The sequence below is a fragment of the Typopeltis vanoorti genome, chromosome 4 (assembly GCF_054136105.1).
Source record: "Typopeltis vanoorti isolate ZY-2024b chromosome 4, IOZ_Tvanoo_1.0, whole genome shotgun sequence".
Classification (NCBI taxonomy): Eukaryota; Metazoa; Arthropoda; class Arachnida; order Uropygi; family Thelyphonidae; genus Typopeltis; species Typopeltis vanoorti.
This window is the reverse complement of record NC_143552.1, coordinates 40,631,771-40,650,923: the sequence shown is the minus strand read 5'-3', so window position 1 is coordinate 40,650,923 and position 19,153 is coordinate 40,631,771. Positions and strand designations below refer to the sequence as shown.

At 33.8% G+C, this 19,153-nt stretch overlaps 1 protein-coding gene across 2 annotated transcripts in view; it reads right to left on the bottom strand.

Moving 5' to 3' along the window:
• HPS1 (Hermansky-Pudlak syndrome 1 protein) overlaps positions 1–19,153 on the bottom strand; it is a 481,651-nt gene that overhangs the window by 235,499 nt on the left and 226,999 nt on the right. For both annotated transcript variants that reach the window (XM_090391100.1, XM_090391101.1), the window contains exon 6: positions 10,158–10,323. In XM_090391100.1, coding sequence (XP_090247226.1) covers positions 10,158–10,323 — 166 coding nt within the window. The remainder of the gene's footprint in view (positions 1–10,157; positions 10,324–19,153) is intronic.

Sequence of the window (19,153 nt, the reverse complement as noted above, 5' to 3'; positions counted from 1 at the left end):
TTCTCATTGTACCTCTCTAATTATATTCAAAATTTATGCTATAGAATTAACACCTGTCCAACATAATCTCTATATTTTTTAATATCACCTTACATTTATCCAAATAGAACAAGACCATAATAAATTTAGTTTAATCCTTTATCCAAGTGTGAGCAACAAAGTTTGCACCTGAAAGTATCTTCAGGACTTGGGTAAGGTAGTACAACACCAGGCAACTCGTTGCAAAGGTGGAGCAAGCTAACATCATTCCTATCTCAGTATCTCCCATTATGCAAAACATCTCCTTGCGGATATGTATAATGTTATGCATTAAGGGAAGGGCCACTACCCAGACCAGTTTCGACCTTTATTGAGATCTCCTCAGTGGGAGCCAGGCCCAAGTGGAGATACCAGGCAGAAGCATTAGCAAGGTCATCTCTACCTATAGGAGTTGCCAAATGTTGTGCCACATTTTTATTAAATTACTCTGGATTTAGAGGAAGATGTTGAAAGTTTATTTTTCAACATCTTGGTTAGACTATAATAAATTTAGTTTAATCCTTTATCCAAGTGTTAGCAAACAAAGTTTGCACCTGAAAGTATCTTCAGGACTTGGATAAGGTGGTACAACACCGGGAAACTCATTGCAAAGGTGGAGCAAGCTAACATCACTCCTATCTCAGTATCTCCCATAATGCAAAACACATCTCCTTGCGGATATGTATAATATTATGCATTAAGGAGGGCCGCTACCTTACCCCCAGTTGTACTACCTTATCCCAGTCCTGAAGATACTTTCAGGCGCAAACTTTGTTTGCTAACACTTGGATAAAGGATTAAACTAAATTTATTATAGTCTAACCAAGATGTTGAAAAATAAACTTTCAACATCTTTCTCTAAATCAGAGTACAGTGGTATCTCGCTAATCTGAACCCTCCAGTAATCCGAACTGGAGGGTTCGGTTAGGTTAGGTTATAATAATAATAACATGTAATAATATTACGTATTATTATTATTATTATAAATAATAATACGTAATAAAAAAAAAGTTTTATTTATTAAGTATTATTATTTTGTGTACTATTATTTTTATTTAATAATTATTATTTTAACTATTATTATTTATTTTATTATTATTACAGTACAGTATTTTTTTCATACTGTCGATTGTAGGGTTATACTGGAGGCCTATTTTGATGTATTGTGTGTTCACGTTTGCTTTTTTATACTGTACAGTACGTACTGTATTGTCGGCATGAATCGCAAATATACACAAAACGAAGAAATTCAAAATGTGCATAATTTGGTTAAAAATATAAATCCAGATGATGAAATTTCACAAACAGATGTTACGGAATGGATTACAGGTAGAACCGAAAGTGAAATCGAAATCAAATCAGATGCTGAAATTATAAATATGATGCTACATATTTATGATGTATTATGTAGAATCACCGTCATCATCATCTTCTAATGAATTAGAAGACGATGATAACGATGAAGAACTCAATGAAAAAAAAAAAGTAAAACACGAAGAGGCAGCTGACAGTTTTAATATGTGTATAGAATGTGCTAAGCAAATCATATGCCATTCCACAAAATTTTGTTGCTAATGCAGCTCAAAGAAGAACGTTTAGCTTCAAAGAAACAAAAGAAAATCAGTTACAAAGAAATAAAAACCTTTTTTTGTGTGTTATTTTGTGAAACTTAAAATTATGCAATTTTATTAAATCAGAATCCTCAACAATACAGGTACAAGAAATTAAATATTTTACTAAAATAAACTTGTGTCCTAGATTATTTTTTTTTTTACATTACAGTACAGTAGCTTTTTTTTTCTATCATTGATGTACCATTAGAATCTGATTATTTTTGTCTTAAACGCTAGTTATTGTTGTCTCTTGGGGGGAAATTTGCTAATCCAAACGAGCACGGTTTTTATTAGTTTGGATTAGCGAGATACCACTGTAATTTAATAAAAAGGTGGCACACCGTTTGGCAACTCCTATAGGTAGAGATGACCTTGCTAATGCTTCTGCCTGGTATCTCCACTTGGTCCTGGCTCCCACTGAGGAGAACTCAATAAAGGTCGAAACTGGTCTGGGTAGTGGCCCTTCCCTTAATGCATAACATTATACATATCCGCAAGGAGATGTTTTGCATAATGGGAGATACTGAGATAGGAGTGATGTTAGCTTGCTCCACCTTTGCAAGGAATTGCCCGGTGTTGTACCTCTTTACCCCAGTCCTGAAGATACTTTCAGGTGCAAACTTTGTTTGCTCACACTTGGATAAAGGATTAAATTAAATTTATTATAGTCTAACCAAGTGAAAAATAAACTTAGAACAAGACCATATTTATCCCATACAAAAATAAGGCAGATAAAAGTCTGCTCTCAAACAACTCATTTCCCATATTACCTGTCCTTTCTGAAATAATGAAGAAGATCATCAACAGTCAACTTCTTTACTGCTTAGACAACAACCAGTTAATCAATGACTAAAAGTATGGAATCAGCCACTTGAGATCCATGAAATCTCTTAGCCACATCATCCACCACTGGACATTTGCCATGCAAGTTTTGAGAACCTGTGCTGTTGCTCTTCACTTTTCCAAGGAATATGATCATGCCTGGCATTGAGGTATGTTCAGCGAATCCTAGGGTCTTCCACCCATCCAATGTAATTTGGTAGCCAGCTTTCTCTAAAATGGATGGCTTCCTCTCTCTTTGGGTTTCTCTGCCAATGCAAAACTGCCTCAAGGCTCCATTCTATCACCAACCTTCTTATGCATAAATGACCTTAAATCACTGGTCAATAAATCTATCCACAGTTTCATTCATGACAGTATACCTCCATTTTGCTACCCAATTGACAAACTGTGCAATGCACAAATCCCAAGCCTGAAAATCTTTTACAACCATGAATTAAACCACCAAAATACCATACCATTCTTCAACTAGCCTGGTTACTTGTAGATGCTACCAAAATGCTACTACAGGCTCATAAAAAAGGATTTCAATTCACTTCATTTACATTCACTAATAAAGAAATCACTAGACAGGATAAGATCTCTCTTCTTGGATGAAGATTTACATCTATCTTTTCCTAGGAGAAGCACATTACATCAATAACATTCTTGGCATTTAAAAAAAACAGGCAACCACTCAAGACACTATTTTTCATCCATCTAGCTCCTAAAGTCTACAAATCCATTCGCCCTTGAAATGCTGTTCACAGGATTGGGGTGATATGCCAAAAAACTCCAAAAAAGAATTTTTGATGCAGTCTAGAGGAGAACAAATCAGCTGTTAGATAATCTTCCCTTCTCCCTCTCCCATCTCAGTGACTTACTTCAACCACTATTTCAGATGGCCATTTTAAAAAATGGCTGCTGGCCAAGTGAGTACTGTATCTGTTCTCCAACCAACAACAGGCAGCAGGTTCAAATCCTGCCACGAAGATGGATGTTTGTGAATGTCTAGGCGGCATATGAATTTTAATTCGTTAACCAGAGTGAGGCTACTGCTCCCACTTTACTGGAGGCCTGAAGTGGCTTGAAAAGTGGCATGTTTGTTCTCTGAAGAGTTTCTGAACTATAAAAAAATAAATGAAAAAAATAATACAGAAAAAAATTCTCAGACCTCCCAGAGTACCCCTGTACTATAGGTTTCAACATTTTTGTGTGGAGATATATATATATATATAAAATAAAATAAACAATCCATTTCCCTTATCCAAATCTGTAGTCACTGTTATAACATGTGAGCAAATAGCTAAAACAAAACTTACCTTTAGCACAATCATGCTGTTCAATATACAGAATCAAGGTGCTACCTACCCATCTCTGGATACAAATCCTAATTAGCCTCTCTGGCATCTTAATATCTCCTCTAGAGACAGTGATCTACAGTTGGTTGCTTCTGTCTGAGCTCCACTCTTCTAATAAAGGAATTATCTTGCTCTCCTATTCATTATGGATCTTTATTTGAGTCACAACTCATGTTGTGACTCAAATAAAGTCAAAGACAGTACTGATTATTTTGCATATCCCTGAATTCAGCATGCTCTTGCTGATATCCAATGAATCCCACTGCTGTGAGTTATAAATAACAGTCTTCAACTTAGAGACTAGAATAGTGGTTTTTCATGAAGAATACTCTTAAATGCTTCACCAGATTCTTTAAGCAGTCTGCATTGTAGAATTTGCTTCATTAAGTCAGCACACTTGCAGCATACTTATTTTCCTTTGGCTAGGTTCGTTGGTCTCTAGCAGTTAGTATCTGCTTTCCGACTAACAGTTTGAGTCCTGCTATGGGCAAGAGTGTTTGTAATCATCTTAAGGTGGGAGATGAATTTCATCAGGTGTGAGACCTACTTACTTAGAAGCCTGAAGTGGCTTGAAAAAGCTCCATATTTGGTCTCTTGAGCAAGGTTTTTGTATTATGTAAAAAGTAAAATACAAAAAGACAAAATTAATTGCACCAATTTTAAAAGACAAAAAAACAAACAAACAAAAAATCTTTATTTGCTTGCAATACAGGTCTGTTCAATCCAGTTATTTCTCAAAAACAGGATATTTTCTTTATGCTGTTTAACAATGGATTTGGAATCAAAAATAAAGAAAACCAATGCTTACTTTTTCTTACGGTCTGTAAAGGTGTAGAGAGTTAGCCTTCTACAAACAAGAAGTGTATGAAGAAATGGAAAAACATTGAAAAAAATTATTTTCAAAATATGTTTGACAATGAACTTTGTCATATAATAAATTATTTATTATTATTTGTTTTTGAATTATGCATTTTCTCTACCTTTGTATAAAGATAATCTATTTTAGAAATGCACTGACAAAATTTTCAATATATCTTTATGAAAAATAAAAAATTTGTTAAGTTGGGGTTCACATGCATATATTTATGCATATAGATATGTACAAATGTTGATACCCCAATGTGATATTTAGAGGCATGTTAGTAAAATATATGTGGCATAATGCAGAAAACAAATTACAAGGTTTAGTAATGCTTTGAAGGCTAAGTAGGAAAGGATAATGTAATAGACAAATCTCCTGAACTAAACTGAATTTTGTATGGATTTACTGCATTCAGATTGATAAATGAAATTGGCAGCTGCACATAACTTTGAATAAAGATATTTCTTTACTCAGAATTTCTTGGTAAATGGAATTCTTAGCAGAAAAGGGAGTATGGACAAATGTGCTTAAATATACTTAAGGCAAAACTCAGCTAGCATACAGAAAGATTGTGTAATAATTTTTTTTATTGTGCGTTTGTTTCTATTTCTCTTTGTGCAACTTTTGTTTTTATTAATTTTGTTATTAATTTTTATTCATACTCGACTGCACCTTTGTTAAATTTATATGTGTTACTAGTCCAGCTCCTTATGCCTTACTCAACTCTGTTCTACTTTACTCTTAATATAACCTTATTCTACAACAAATATCTCTCAGTTAATCCTTCTTAATCTTATCCTTTGTTCCTATTGCAAGTAAACAGACCTTAAGCCTTCAGCCTATCTATGGAAAACAGGTCATCTAATTTCTCACACCTCTCAATCAGAAAAATTTATTTGATTGTACAACTGTGCCATTCTAATTGAATTTTATATAGTCTGAGAATTTAGGGAAGGAACACAGGTAAAATCATAATCAAATTACATATATTCATGCAGCTAGTTGTGGTAGTTTTTTTTTTTTTTTTTATCTAAATGGCACCCATGTTTTTTTTTTAGAGATAGTGCATTGGCAAATGATCAGGCAAGGTTATAAATCAACATAACATTTTATTTTAACTAGTAAGAGACTACAATTCACATACTCAAAAGGAGAAAATCTCTCTCTCAGCCTATTTATTCCTAATAGGTATAACATACAATTGACTATTTTACATATAACATTCACTTAACCTCATCACATTACTAAACTATCTACAATAAACAGGCAGCTGACCCTGGGTTACAACTTAAACTAAATACTTCAACCTTATGAACAATTATACAATCATTTCACCCATACATATCCATAACACATTTCACTAACACTTTCCCATAAGCACTTTCATTACACATGCTAATTCCAATCATACTCATCTTAAACATTAATAAAACGTGCTCACTTACAGTACTCTTTTACATTGCCAGTCCGGTCAACTGAACAAAGTTTCAATATGGATAGCTTGACTCTGCGTTGTCATCCTTGGTTACTATTGTCGCGTGGACAATGTAGTGGTTCTTGCTAAGGAAACTGTCTGGTACAGTTGGGGTGATTTCCCGTTGACACGGCCGCTGCGATTCTTCAGCGGGTTTACTGGGAAGGATCATCTGCCAAAGTCTCCATTATGTTTGCATTCTCCTGGCACACTCATGCATCTAAGCAGCAGCTCCCCCGATTACAGCCTTGCCTCCACACACCAAATTGGATCTTCCGAGATAGGGTAAAACTAAGAGCCAAAAAAAGGTCTATCTGTCCCATCTCAGTCCTCTTAAATATTCTAATCCTTTGTTCCAATGCTACAGTATCCGGGATTACCCATTGGCATGTCACGGTGCCCCCCCCCCCCTTCCATTTGAGTATCTCTATTTTGGGTGCTTATTTATATTTGCAAGACTTTGCAAACATTTGCATTTGTTTTTGCTGATTCATCATACTAATCTCGGTTAATCCCCTCTCTTGGGGTTTAAATACAACTTTCAATGGGAATTAATTGATGCGTTTTACAATAAAATTAAGCATTTATTCAATTACTACATAATTTCTATTATAAAAATGTCTGAAAACCTCTGTAAAAATCGAGCTTGATAAGTTAATTTCTGTATTTGCTGGTGTATAAGACATACTTTTTTCTTTGAAAACAGGTCTGAAAAACAGGGTGCGTCTTATACGCCGATACTTCATTTATTATTACTTTGATTTCCGGAAATGTTCTCCGTTCCGAGTTACGCAATTTCTTTCTTGCTTCCTTGCGTTGTGTGAGAGCATTCCAGTTACGTCGAGTTCAGTGGATGTGCATGTCCTGTAGTCGATGATCATAGCAGTGTTCCTGTTCGTTTAAACTTTCCAGTTGTTGTCACAGTTCTTGTGAACAGTGATAAATTTCTGCCGTTAAATTTTCTCTAAATTTCTTGGCAAATTATGGCTGAAAAACGTCGGCATTGCTACAATATTGCATACAAGCTATGTGTTATTGCATATGCTAAAGAACATGGAAACATGGCTGCAGAGAGGCATTTCGGGCCACCCCCAACTGAGAAATAGATAAGAACTTGGCGAAATCAGGAAGAGGATCTAAAAAACGCAAGTCACAGTAAACATAACCTGCGAAGTGGAACTGCAAAATGGCCAGAACTTGAGGCAGAACTGAAACTTGGATTTTAGACCACAGAAAAGCAGGACTTTCAGTATCTACAAAAATGTTTATTCATCAAGCGAAAGCAAATTCATTATAATAATCAGAGATAGTCTTTTTTTCCTAAAAAATGTGTACAAAAAAGGGGTGTGTCTTATATGCTGGCAAATACGGTAATTTATCTTATTGTGCGAGAATTTAACAATAGTTCTGATGAAGTTCTATCATCTCTTATTATGCACAGCAACTTAGATGATATCTAATCCTATATATTTTGCAGGTCATACTATAAACTGATCATCTCTAGAACCAGATCCTGTAATTAAATGACCAGTTGGTAGCGATGACCAATTTGTAGTATGAATTTTAAATATGCCTGGATATCATTGTGAGTAATTCGCTAAACTTTCAAAATATTTTTATTTTGTGTAATGCAAGCACATGTATATATATTTGGATGCTTCTTAAAAAGAGCAAATTTTAAATGTTTTAAATTTTGTATAAGGTACCTGCTTAATGTTTTCGCAATAACAATTTGGAGTATGCTTAGGGATCATGATGGTTAGTTTTTAATATTGCTCCCAATAAAATTATTTAATTAGTTTTTTTTATTTTAAAAATCTACTTTAGTAGTGCTCAAAGTGAATTATTTTTTTTTTATTTTAATTAGTAATTCTTAACATTTATTTTTTCAAATGAATATCAATTTCAGTTATAGAGAAAATGACAAAATTAAACTATTATATAAAAAGATTAATACAAAGTCTACAAATTCTTAAATTTACTGGTTTTGTTGCTGCATTTTAGCAGTGTTGCTTTCTTGCAGTTGGGATGCTTCTTTCTGTAATCACATACAACCAAAAAAAGAAAATATTTAAGGTCTTCATCACTCGTGTGGTTTGTCACATTCATCCATCAGGGCCACGCTTCTTTCTGCAATGTCATTGCCAATTGTTATTACATTAAACAGTCTTTTATTTGTAATAATGAATGAAGATGAGTCATTCCAGTCAGCAGCATCCTTGTGCACGAAATAAGTGAGAAGTCTGGTGACAGAGAAGACCCACACAGAGTTTGATGAGAAGTCTTCCAGTTCCATAAAACAATTACATCTGGGTCTACTGTAGCAAGTGTAGCTCGTATCTTCTCTGGCTTTCTTCAAAGCTTCAACAATTTTTCACTTCATCTCAAAAGAAATTCTGCCACTGAAAATTCATTATTACAAGAATCGTTTCCCTCACTTTAAGACGACGAAGGCATCAAAGTGGCCTGTTGAAGGCAGTTAACCTTCTCTTCATTCTCGTTCTCTTCTCTTTCTAAACTTTTCTTCTTGCTTCTCTGCTGCAGCTTTCTTTTTTTCATTAAAAGTGCCCTGTCTATATTTTTTTTAGTAAAAAAAAGTTTCCAAGAGATCTTGGAGACGTTTTTTTACTAACACATTTTTCTTCTTCATTCTTCTTTTTCTTTAGTATTCTGCAATTGAGCAGGTTCTTCTTTTAGCAGCAGAAACTTTCCTTCCACTCTCTTCTGTTCTGAGCCTTCTCTTTCAAGGTTGTGTACCTGTCTCCATTCAGCATGTCATCTAGCTTACTCTTCCTCTGGGTCTTTTTCCGTCTATTTTTCCTTCAATGGCATCGCTGATTATTCCATTCCTTCTCAGAATATGTCTGATCCAGTTTCCCTTGCTTCTTTTTATCCTCCTTAACAGACTTCTTTCTTCTTCTACTCTTTTAAGACCTCTTCATTAGTTATTTTATCTGTCCATTTGATTTTTTTCATTCTTCTCCAAATCCACATCTCAAAGCTTTCCAAAATCTTAATTTCTTCTTTCTTCAATGTCCAAGTTTCAGATGCACAGAAGGCAACACTCCACACACAACATTTTATTACTCTTTTCTTTAGGTTTCTACCCATTTTACTTCTGAATAAATTCCATTTTCTATTAAAGGCATCTCTTCCCATCGCTATTCTTGCTTTTATGTCACTTTTACATCTTCCATCACTGCTAATAACACTTTCTAGATATTTAAATGTCTTTACTTGATTCAATTTTCCCATTTATTCTGATATCCATATTTGCCTCTTTCCTTGCTATTTTCATCACCTTTGTTTTTCTGATGTTAATTTTCATTCCATAATTGATACAGGATTCCAGTAATCTGTTCAACAGATGTTGTAGTCCTGCCTTGTCATCTGCATATCTTATTGCAAATATCTGTCTACCTCCAATCTTTATTCCTTCTTCCGAATTCTCCAGTGCTTCGGAATACACGTTGAACAAAATTGGTGACAGAGAACAGCCTTGTCTTACTCCTCATCCAATGATACCTGGTTCTGTTGTACCATATATGTCTTTCACCATGGCAGTCTGTTCAATAAGCAATATTTCTGTTGTTTTCTAGGTAGCAATGCTGTTTTCTGATGTGCTTGCCATTTTTATAATGTAACCAAGGACTTTTAATCAGTGCTCTGTTTTGATTATGCAAACATGCAGAGAGAAAAATAACTTGAAAATTCAAGAGTAGACTTGTTAAAACATGTTCAGGTTGTGAATAAGCACAATGTAATTTGATTATTATGCTATTTCAATACACAAACTTTAATGTACCATCACAACCCCCTAAACATTCAATAATTTTTTTTTAATGTTTACTGATTTTTTTTTATCATATACAACAAAATGAAAGGGTACCTCAAAGAAAAAAAACTAAACTTAGAAAATAAGGAGCACTCTTGTATATATATATATATATACCTATATATAAACATCAAACATATATAAAAAGAAAATAATAATCAGAATTAATACTAGCCTCATCTGAGTCAGAACTCTCCTCAGGGTCTGCTGGTTTTTCAAGGAGTAAATTACTTGCAGATTCTGTCCTCAGCTTTCGGTTTTCCAATGCTGTAGGATGCAATTGCAGCACAGTCAATATTAAAAGTAGAATATCAGCCTTAGACAATTCAGATGCGTTACGACTAGCAAAAAAATAAATAAATAAATACACATTTATTCAGCAGATATCTTAAAAGAAGTCAAAAATCTAAATGAAAACAAATATAATACAAGTTTACATAATTTTTTTTTATAATTTAAGGAAGTGAGAAGGATTAGGTGCCCAAATAATATAATAATAGATAAATTTCATTAATGCACTGGCCTATGAATGTAGAAATAATGTTTAGACAGTGGCCAGCAAGTAAAAAAAAGAGGATGCTGCTAATGGAGGATTTTAATAGTGGGAATACAGATTGTAAAGAGAAAATAGTAATTGGAAGAAAAGCATGAACTTCTAAAGTTTATGAGGGATAACTATTTAGGTGGCAGCACCCAGGGAAACATGAAAATTTATAGTGCTAGATTTAGTGATGGTCTTGCAAGATATAATTGTGAATGAGATGTCAAAAGTGACATTAGTTGGTTATTGTGATCACGAAATACTGACTTTGGAGGTGACAAAGAAGGCAAACAATAACAAAAAGCTCGACTTCAATACCATAGCATGATGAGCTTGAAAGAAAGGTTGATAGGACAAGGGGATTGGTTAAGACGTCTAATGCTATGTGAATGCTATGAGCCATGCAGATAAGGGATGGAGACATAATACAGCAGGCAATAATCCGATGTATGAGTAAAACACATGCTAGAAAAGTGACAAGGTAAGGGAAAAAAAAAGAGTAATATAAGAGAAATTAGTCAATTAGGCCAAAGGAATTTTAAGGCAATTCTTCCACTGTGTCCCTTCCTCCTTTAATGCACACCACACCCATGAAAATGTTGCAACCTTATCATACATTAGAATTGCAGGTGGGATTATAGTTAGATAATTTGAAAATTGCTTTCACAAGTAGGATTTGAGCCAACCAGCAGTTGGTTGGAAAACAAATATGCTATAAACTTGACTAGTCAAGCTGGCAATGGATGTGGCAAGCAAGAGCAGGAATATTTATGGGAAGGTGACACTGGTGAATAGTGATGATAAAAAATTGATCACTGCAAAGCAGCATGCAGTAGAATAATGTGCACTTTGTATTACACGTTGATGTGAATGATGATGTACAATACTAACAGTAACAAAAATCAAGGAACAAAAAGTATGGTAGAGATGAAAGTCTGTCTTTTACCTAGCTGTTTATTGAGAATTGAAATAGAAAAGTCTCAACGGAATAAAAAGAAGACAAAATAATACAAATGCATATAAGTGATTGTTTATCACTATTTAAAAGCAATACTGATTGTTTTAAATCTGGAATGATATCAAGGAATGGGTAGTAGGAAAAAAAAAACATTTGGCTTAATAACCCAACTGATATTCATACTATTCAGAGATACAAAGAGAGTTGTGAGGAAGCTAATAAAATAATCAGAGAACAGAAAAGAAACGTTTTACACAACAGATTGATGAAACCCAGAAAGAGGTTTTCTAAGAAAGTAGAAACCAAAAAATAGGTCTATATATGAAGACAACAATAATCAACAATAGTAATGGATATACACTAGCCACCTCTAAATAGCAAGGTGGAGAGAGTACTTTAACAAACTCTTGAGCTGTGATGAACCTGCTGAGACTTGCAAACAGAATATTTATCATGCCTGTCAACCAGAAATATCTAAAAACCTTCACTAGCCAAAGTAGAAGAAAGTACAAAGCACCACAAAGACAACAAAGTACCAAGTACTGAAGACATAGTAGCTGAACTCATCAAATATGGTGGAAGTGAATTAACTACACATAAGTTTAACATGGGAAAAAGGGGATATAGCAAGGCTTCCCATGTCGTAAACCAGAGAAATCCTTGTACATTCATTGGGATGTGGAATGTGAGAATCCTCCTTCAAATTGGAAAATTTGAAGAGAGAAATGGATAGATTAAAAATAGCCATATTGGGAATTAGAGAAATGAGATGGAATGGAACTGGAGACTTTTGAAGTGGTGATTACAGAATCATTTATTCGAGTGATGAGATGGCAAAAAATGGAGTCGCAGTGGTTCTCAATAAGGAATGGGGAAGAAGAGTAATCAACTCAGTAAAATGTAATAGCAGATTGATAATGGTAAAACTAGAAGGAAAACCAACAAATATTATTATAATACAAGCTTACATGCCTACTAGCGACCACAGTGATGATGAAGTTGAGAGAGTATATGTGGATATTGAGAATTTAATCGAACTAACCAAATTAGAAGATAATCTTATTGTCATGGGTGACTGGAATGTAATCATTGGTGAAGGCAAAGATGCTAGAGAGTTGGGAAAGTATGGACTTGGATGTCGAAATGAAAGAGGAGATAGACTTTTGGAGTTCTGCCACCAATTCAATCTGATCATTACTAATACCTGGTATGAGGCACCGAAAAGAAGAAGGTATACTTGAAAAATGACAGGGGATATAGGAAGGTACCAAATAGATTATATTGTGACAAGAAATACATTTAAAAATCAAGTAAAATCATGCAAAAGTTACCTGGGAGCTGATGTTGACAGTGACCACAATTTGGTTTTATTGAAATGCAATATGAAATTTAAAAAGTTGTCACAACCAAGGAAAACGCCCAAATGGAACATAAATAACCTGAAAGCAGAGGAAAACCATAGAAATTATAAACAGCAAACTGATGAAAGCATTAAAACTGGAGAGGGGGAAAGAAAAACAGAGGAAAAATGGACTCACTTGAAGGATACAATCATCAAGGCTGCCAATGACTGCATAGGATTAAGGAACAAGCAAAATAAAACAGCCATAGTTCACTCAGGACATTCTAGATCGAACAGATAAAAGAAGAAAATACAAAACCTCCCTAAATGAAGAAAGCAAAGACAAATATAAACATATAAAAATATGATAAACAGAAAGTATAAAGAAGCAAAAGAACAATGATATACAGAGAAATGTAAAGAAATAGAAGATCTAACAAAGACCAGGAGAATCGATAAAGCTTATAACATTATAAAAGGAATAAGCCAGCAAAACAAGACAAGAAGTACAATTATCAAAAATAAACAGGGGAGTATACTTGTAGATAAGGAAGAAATTTTGGAAAGATGGAAGGAGTACTTAGAAGATCTATATAGTGAAAAAGATCTAGACACCAAGACTTCTAGACTATAGATGAAACAAGACTTGATGTGGAAGAAATTGGTCCAACTATACTAAAAGATGAATTTGAATGGGCACTAAATAAATTCTCAGCCAACAAGGTGCCAGGCATTGATAACATCCCCTCAGAATTAATAAAATATTTAGGAAACATAACTAAGTCATACCTTTTCAAGATCATAAAGGATATATATAAAATGGGGATCATTCCCAAAGATTTTACACAATGCTCTATCATACCCATTCGTAAAGTAAATAATGCAAATAAGCGTGAAAATCATCGAACAATAAGCTTAATATCACATGCTTCAAAAAATACTACTAAAAATTATACAAAAAAAGATTAACAAAGAAGTTTAAAGAGTATATTGGCAATGACCACTTTGGATTCAGGAAACAGCAGGGTAGAAGAGAAGCAATCCTAGCTCTAAGAACAGTTATTAAAAGGAGATTTGAGAAGAATAAAAATACTCTGATAGTCTTTCTTGACTTTTAGAAAGCCTTTGATAGAATTGACTGGAACCAATGTTTCACCTCCTCCTAAAAACAATAAAGGAGAGAGATAGAAGGCTCATATTTAATCTTTACAAGCACCATTTATACATACATACATTCATTTATACACATATATTAACTGGATATGGTTTGGGGATGATATAGCAGTCATAGCTGATAATGAACACAAACTGAAATCCACCCTGACAAAGATGTAAAAAATTTTCACACAATACAGTCTAAAAATTAATTATAAGAAAACAAAACTATTAATTACAAGTAAAACAAATCCAATGAAAATAAACCTGGAACTAAATAATAACCTAATACAGCAGGTGTCCTCTTTTAAACAAAACAGATATTAAAGCATGAATAACACCAAACAGATATTAAAGCATGAATAACACCAAACAGATATTAAAGCATGAATAATCTTGGCCAAAAAAGCATTCTACAACAGAAGAAACATTTTTACCAGTAAAGGACTTAACACCCAGCTCAAAAAAAGGCTAGTGAAAACATACATATGGAGCATTGCATCATATGGTTGTAAAGCCTGGATGCTAACAAAACAAGACATCAAAAACTTGGAGACATTTGAACTTTGGTTCTGGAGAAAGATGATGAAAATTAGTTGTACAGAAAGAAAAAGTAATGAAGAAGTTCTAAATATAATTCATGAAGAGCGGTCGCTAATGAACCACATCAATAAGACAGGAAAAAGCCTAATTAAAGAAATAATAGAGGGGGACTGTAGAAGGAAAGAGGCTACAAGGCAGACCAAGAATTTCATATATAAATTACATAATGATGCTAACTGGCACTAAGAGTTATGCAGAAATAAAATGGAGGTCACAAGACAGGGTGTTATGATGTGCTGCTATAACTAACCAGTCTTTGGATTAATGCAAAGAAGAAGATTTCTTCTGTCAGTAGGCTACAAAAGTTTATCTGGTATTATACTAAAAAGAATCATACTGTATGCTGAAGAAAATATAGATAAAATCAGCAGGCTTCTGAAGAAATAGGTCTACAGTTGACCAGATTTTTATGCTAAGAGAGATACTAGATCTAATGGAATCAGATCTTGACCTTTTGATATTAAGACAAGACTGAAGTAAGGAAATACCCTTTCATTCATCCTTTTAAATCTAGCTTTAGAAAAATGTATTCAAGAAACTGTAAAAGATGACATAAGCAGAACAGTAATATTAGAATATGTAGATAATATATGCTTATGGAGAAAATGCTGAAGACATTAGAATGACATTCAGAAAGCTCAAAACTTCTGCTGAAAATCTAAGATTACAAATCAACCAGGATAGAACTGAATATTAAAATGTATGTTGAAATCACAATCAAGAGTAAAGTGATCAATTTACTCGCTAACCTGAAATTTAAAAGTTCTGCTTCCTTCAAATATCTTGGAGCATTGATTACTTGAGATAATATAATTAGTACAGAAATACAAGTTAGAATATGTGCCTCCAATAGATGTTATCATTCACTATCTTCCAAATTCTGTCAAGCAGAGTTAAAACAGAAATATACAAGACAATCATTAGATGTCTTGTTTTATATGGAGCAGAAACCCGGAACATAACAGACCAAGATGCAAAAGTGTCAAATCTTTGAAAATAAAATCCTTAGAAAAGTCTACAGACTTGTAAGAGATAACAAAACGGGTGAATGGAGAGGAAGACAATTAAGAACTATAACTCTATAGCTCCACTTCTATCTAATGAAATCAGAGCTTGCATACTGAGATGGTTTGCGGAAAGAATGGATGAAGAAAAAATGGTTAAACAAGCATTCCAAATGAGACCTGATGGAAAGCGACTTAGGGTAAGCCAACAGCAGCACTGGGAGAATAACATCTAAAAAGACTTAGCTGAGATGGGAATCTTTGATTGGACTGAAAGAGTTCAATATATAAAGGAATGGAAAAAGTTGGTACTTGCAGCAAAGAACTTAGTGGTTCAGCAAGCTAAGGAAAAAGGAGTATATACATGTAAATGCATGCAAGTTCACAATATCAGAAAGACAGATACAAAGAAATAAGTCATGCCTTGTTCATAAATGAAACCACTTAGCTTATTGGATGACTGGAAATTCTTGGGATAAAGTCTGAGAATAAAAGTCTCTCAAGTGGCAATTTTCTGTATATCTATTTGTTTGGCTGAGGATAGGTCTTCAAAATGCAGGAAAACTTTTTAAATTGACATTTGTTTCTGCGAAATGTTACATTTTCCCAAAAAATGATGTGATGTGTATATAGCATGATTGGTAAATTCATGTTTTCCAATTAATTTAGTTCAGCAATTCTGATGGCTTCTTGCAACAACAGACAAATATACAATTGCAGGACACTTGAAGAAAGGACTGAGAGATTCAAGGATCAGAGTTAACTTGAACAGAGTGGATCAGATTTTGAAATTTGTTAAGCAGTCTTTTTTTTAAGAATTTTATAAACTACAGCCACTTATTATTCCTCAAAGTGTTTTGAATGAGACTTACTTTTATTGAAATCAGCTTGGTCTTTTCAGATATGTGGCTTATCTAGAAAGAATAAGTTTAAATTCTGTATTATTTAATTTCATGGATATATCTTAGCAAAAGCATAACAAAAGGGGTGATTTCTCTATCCAATTATCACATGCAGGATTTATTTTAATCTGTACCATTTGTTCTAGTCCTCTGGTCAACCATTATTTTCCAGATTTATTACCCACACGCATTATTTTCCAGAACTTATTTAACTACTGGTAATAATAATATTATTACATAAATGGAGTTTCAATTTTTGCCTTGAGTACTTCTACAGTAATATTATTAAATTATGTATTTTGCAATTTCTAGTTTGTTCATTCAACTTTGAGTAGAGACAGTAGTAGAAGAGACATCTTCAGTCCACAATCATCTTCAGTTTGTACCTATTTGGAGGGGAGAGAGAGAGAGAGGGCATGCTTAAGGTAACAAACTTCTTCATTCTCATTTTCTGATATACTGAAGTTGCTATAGACTCTGTCCTGTAATGTTTTTACATGCCAATCTTTTGTAATGGACAGTGGTATGAAGCAGCACATAAGAATCTTCCAATGGTATGAACTGAAGATATGAACAAAATTTTAGACACATCTGACAGTTCCTTTGAATAAACAAGATTTCAAAAATTATTTTATAGCATCTCCATGGAGTCTGGAAACTCATCACAAAAAATGCAATCACATTACCCTATATCAAGAATGTTATGAACTAAGACACCAGGAGTATATAAAATTCACTATGTGCAGGAGATCGCCAATATACAGCCTCTGCAGGTCAAGTGAACTCCACCTCCTCACTTCATAATTGCAACATTTGTGACTTCTCTCCCAACATATAAGATATCTAGGGTTCTTACATCCACCAAAATCTCCACATTCTTCCAAAAAGAAAAGAGGAGAATATAAAATTCACTACATGCAGGTGATCGCCAATATACAGCCTCTCCTGGTCAAGTCATCTCCTCCTCATGGTATGGCCTGTTTCTTTTGAGGTTTCATGTATTCAATATAATACTGATGTTCATTAATTCTTTTTTCCACAGAACAGCCTTTCTGCCCAAAGTATTGTCAGATTACATTCACAAGGTATCTAGGTAAACACCAGTTTGTTTTTTGTATATGGCAACAGATGAGAAATTTTGTTGATAGGTATATATAAGGTGATACTTCTTCAAAATTCTACCAATCGGTTCAGAGATACCAGAAATACAAGGGATTGGAACCCTGCAGTCTGTTGAAGAATTCTGAGATGTTGGAACACAGGAATCAAGGTGAGCTATAAGGGGCGAAAGCCCCTTATAGCTCACCACTGGTTACAATCCTATAAGGGGCTTTCGCGAGCCCTTTGTGAAAATTTTCTCATATTTGCAAGCCCCTTGTTCTTCTTGTTTAATAATCTTGTAGAACTAGAAAATACCACCGTGGAATGTATACATGCTACTATGTTGAAAATTTATTTATCACTAGGTTAGACTATAATAGATTTAGTTTAATCCTTTATCCCAGTGAGAGCAAACAAAGTTTGCGCCTGAAAATATCTTCAGGACTAAATATAGTGTTGTACTATCTCACTTACTGGATAAGATAGTACAACACTATATTTAGTCCTGAAGATATTTTCAGGCGCAAACTTTGTTTGCTCTCACTGGGATAAAGGATTAAATTAAATCTATTATACATGCTACTATAATTGCTACTTTATATTCATATGGATTTTCTAATAACTATATAAAAAATCATTTCATCGCATAGTGTAATTTTAGGAAACAGATCAGGTGTTGCAATCAAACTTCCACAAAAATTTCCCAACGTTATGATTTGGCATTATGCTCATTGTTTACACTTAGCATTAGACAATTCGATAAAAAACATTAAAGAAATAAATCATTTTGAAATATTTATGGATAAATTATATGCTTTTTATCATCAATCACCAAAAATCAACGAGAATTAAATACGATTGCAAAAGACCTTGATATCGAAATTTTAAAGTTCGGCTGAGTTTGTACCACGATGAGCAGCTTGTAGTTTATGAACGGCTCTTGCTTTGTGGAGAAATTACTCAGCTTTATGCAAGCACTTTGCATCAAACAATAAATATAAGGGCTTTTTAAAACGACTTCTCAATTTGGAATTTTTGAAAGATCTAGCATTAATGATTGATATACTACAGGAATTATCATATCTGTCAGATGTTCTACAAAGTTGCAATATAAGTATTATAAGGGCTAAGTTAGGTTTTTTTTTTTTTTTGCTCGACGATGCAAGCCCTTTGTTAAAATTTTCATAGCTCACCTCCATTAAAGTTTTGATAGTGAGAAGTTCTTGTTGTAAGCTTGGGGAAGAGGATCACACATTATGTGCTTTATTAATTAAAGACTTGATAACACCAATTTTTTGAGAGGTGTGATGAGCAGACTTTTGATGAATGAAGACGAACTGTCACTTCTATAATTAGCTGGCATTTACCAGATACCTTGTGAATGTAATCTGGCATATTTTGGGCAGGGTTGTTCTGTGGAAAAAACAATTAATGAACATCAATATTATATTGAATTGATGAAGCCTCAAAAGTCTGGTCTGGCACAAAATAATATTGACACTAAATATAATATCCAGTGGGATTAAGCTAGTCTTCTCCATGGAAGCAGTTTTAAATATGAACAT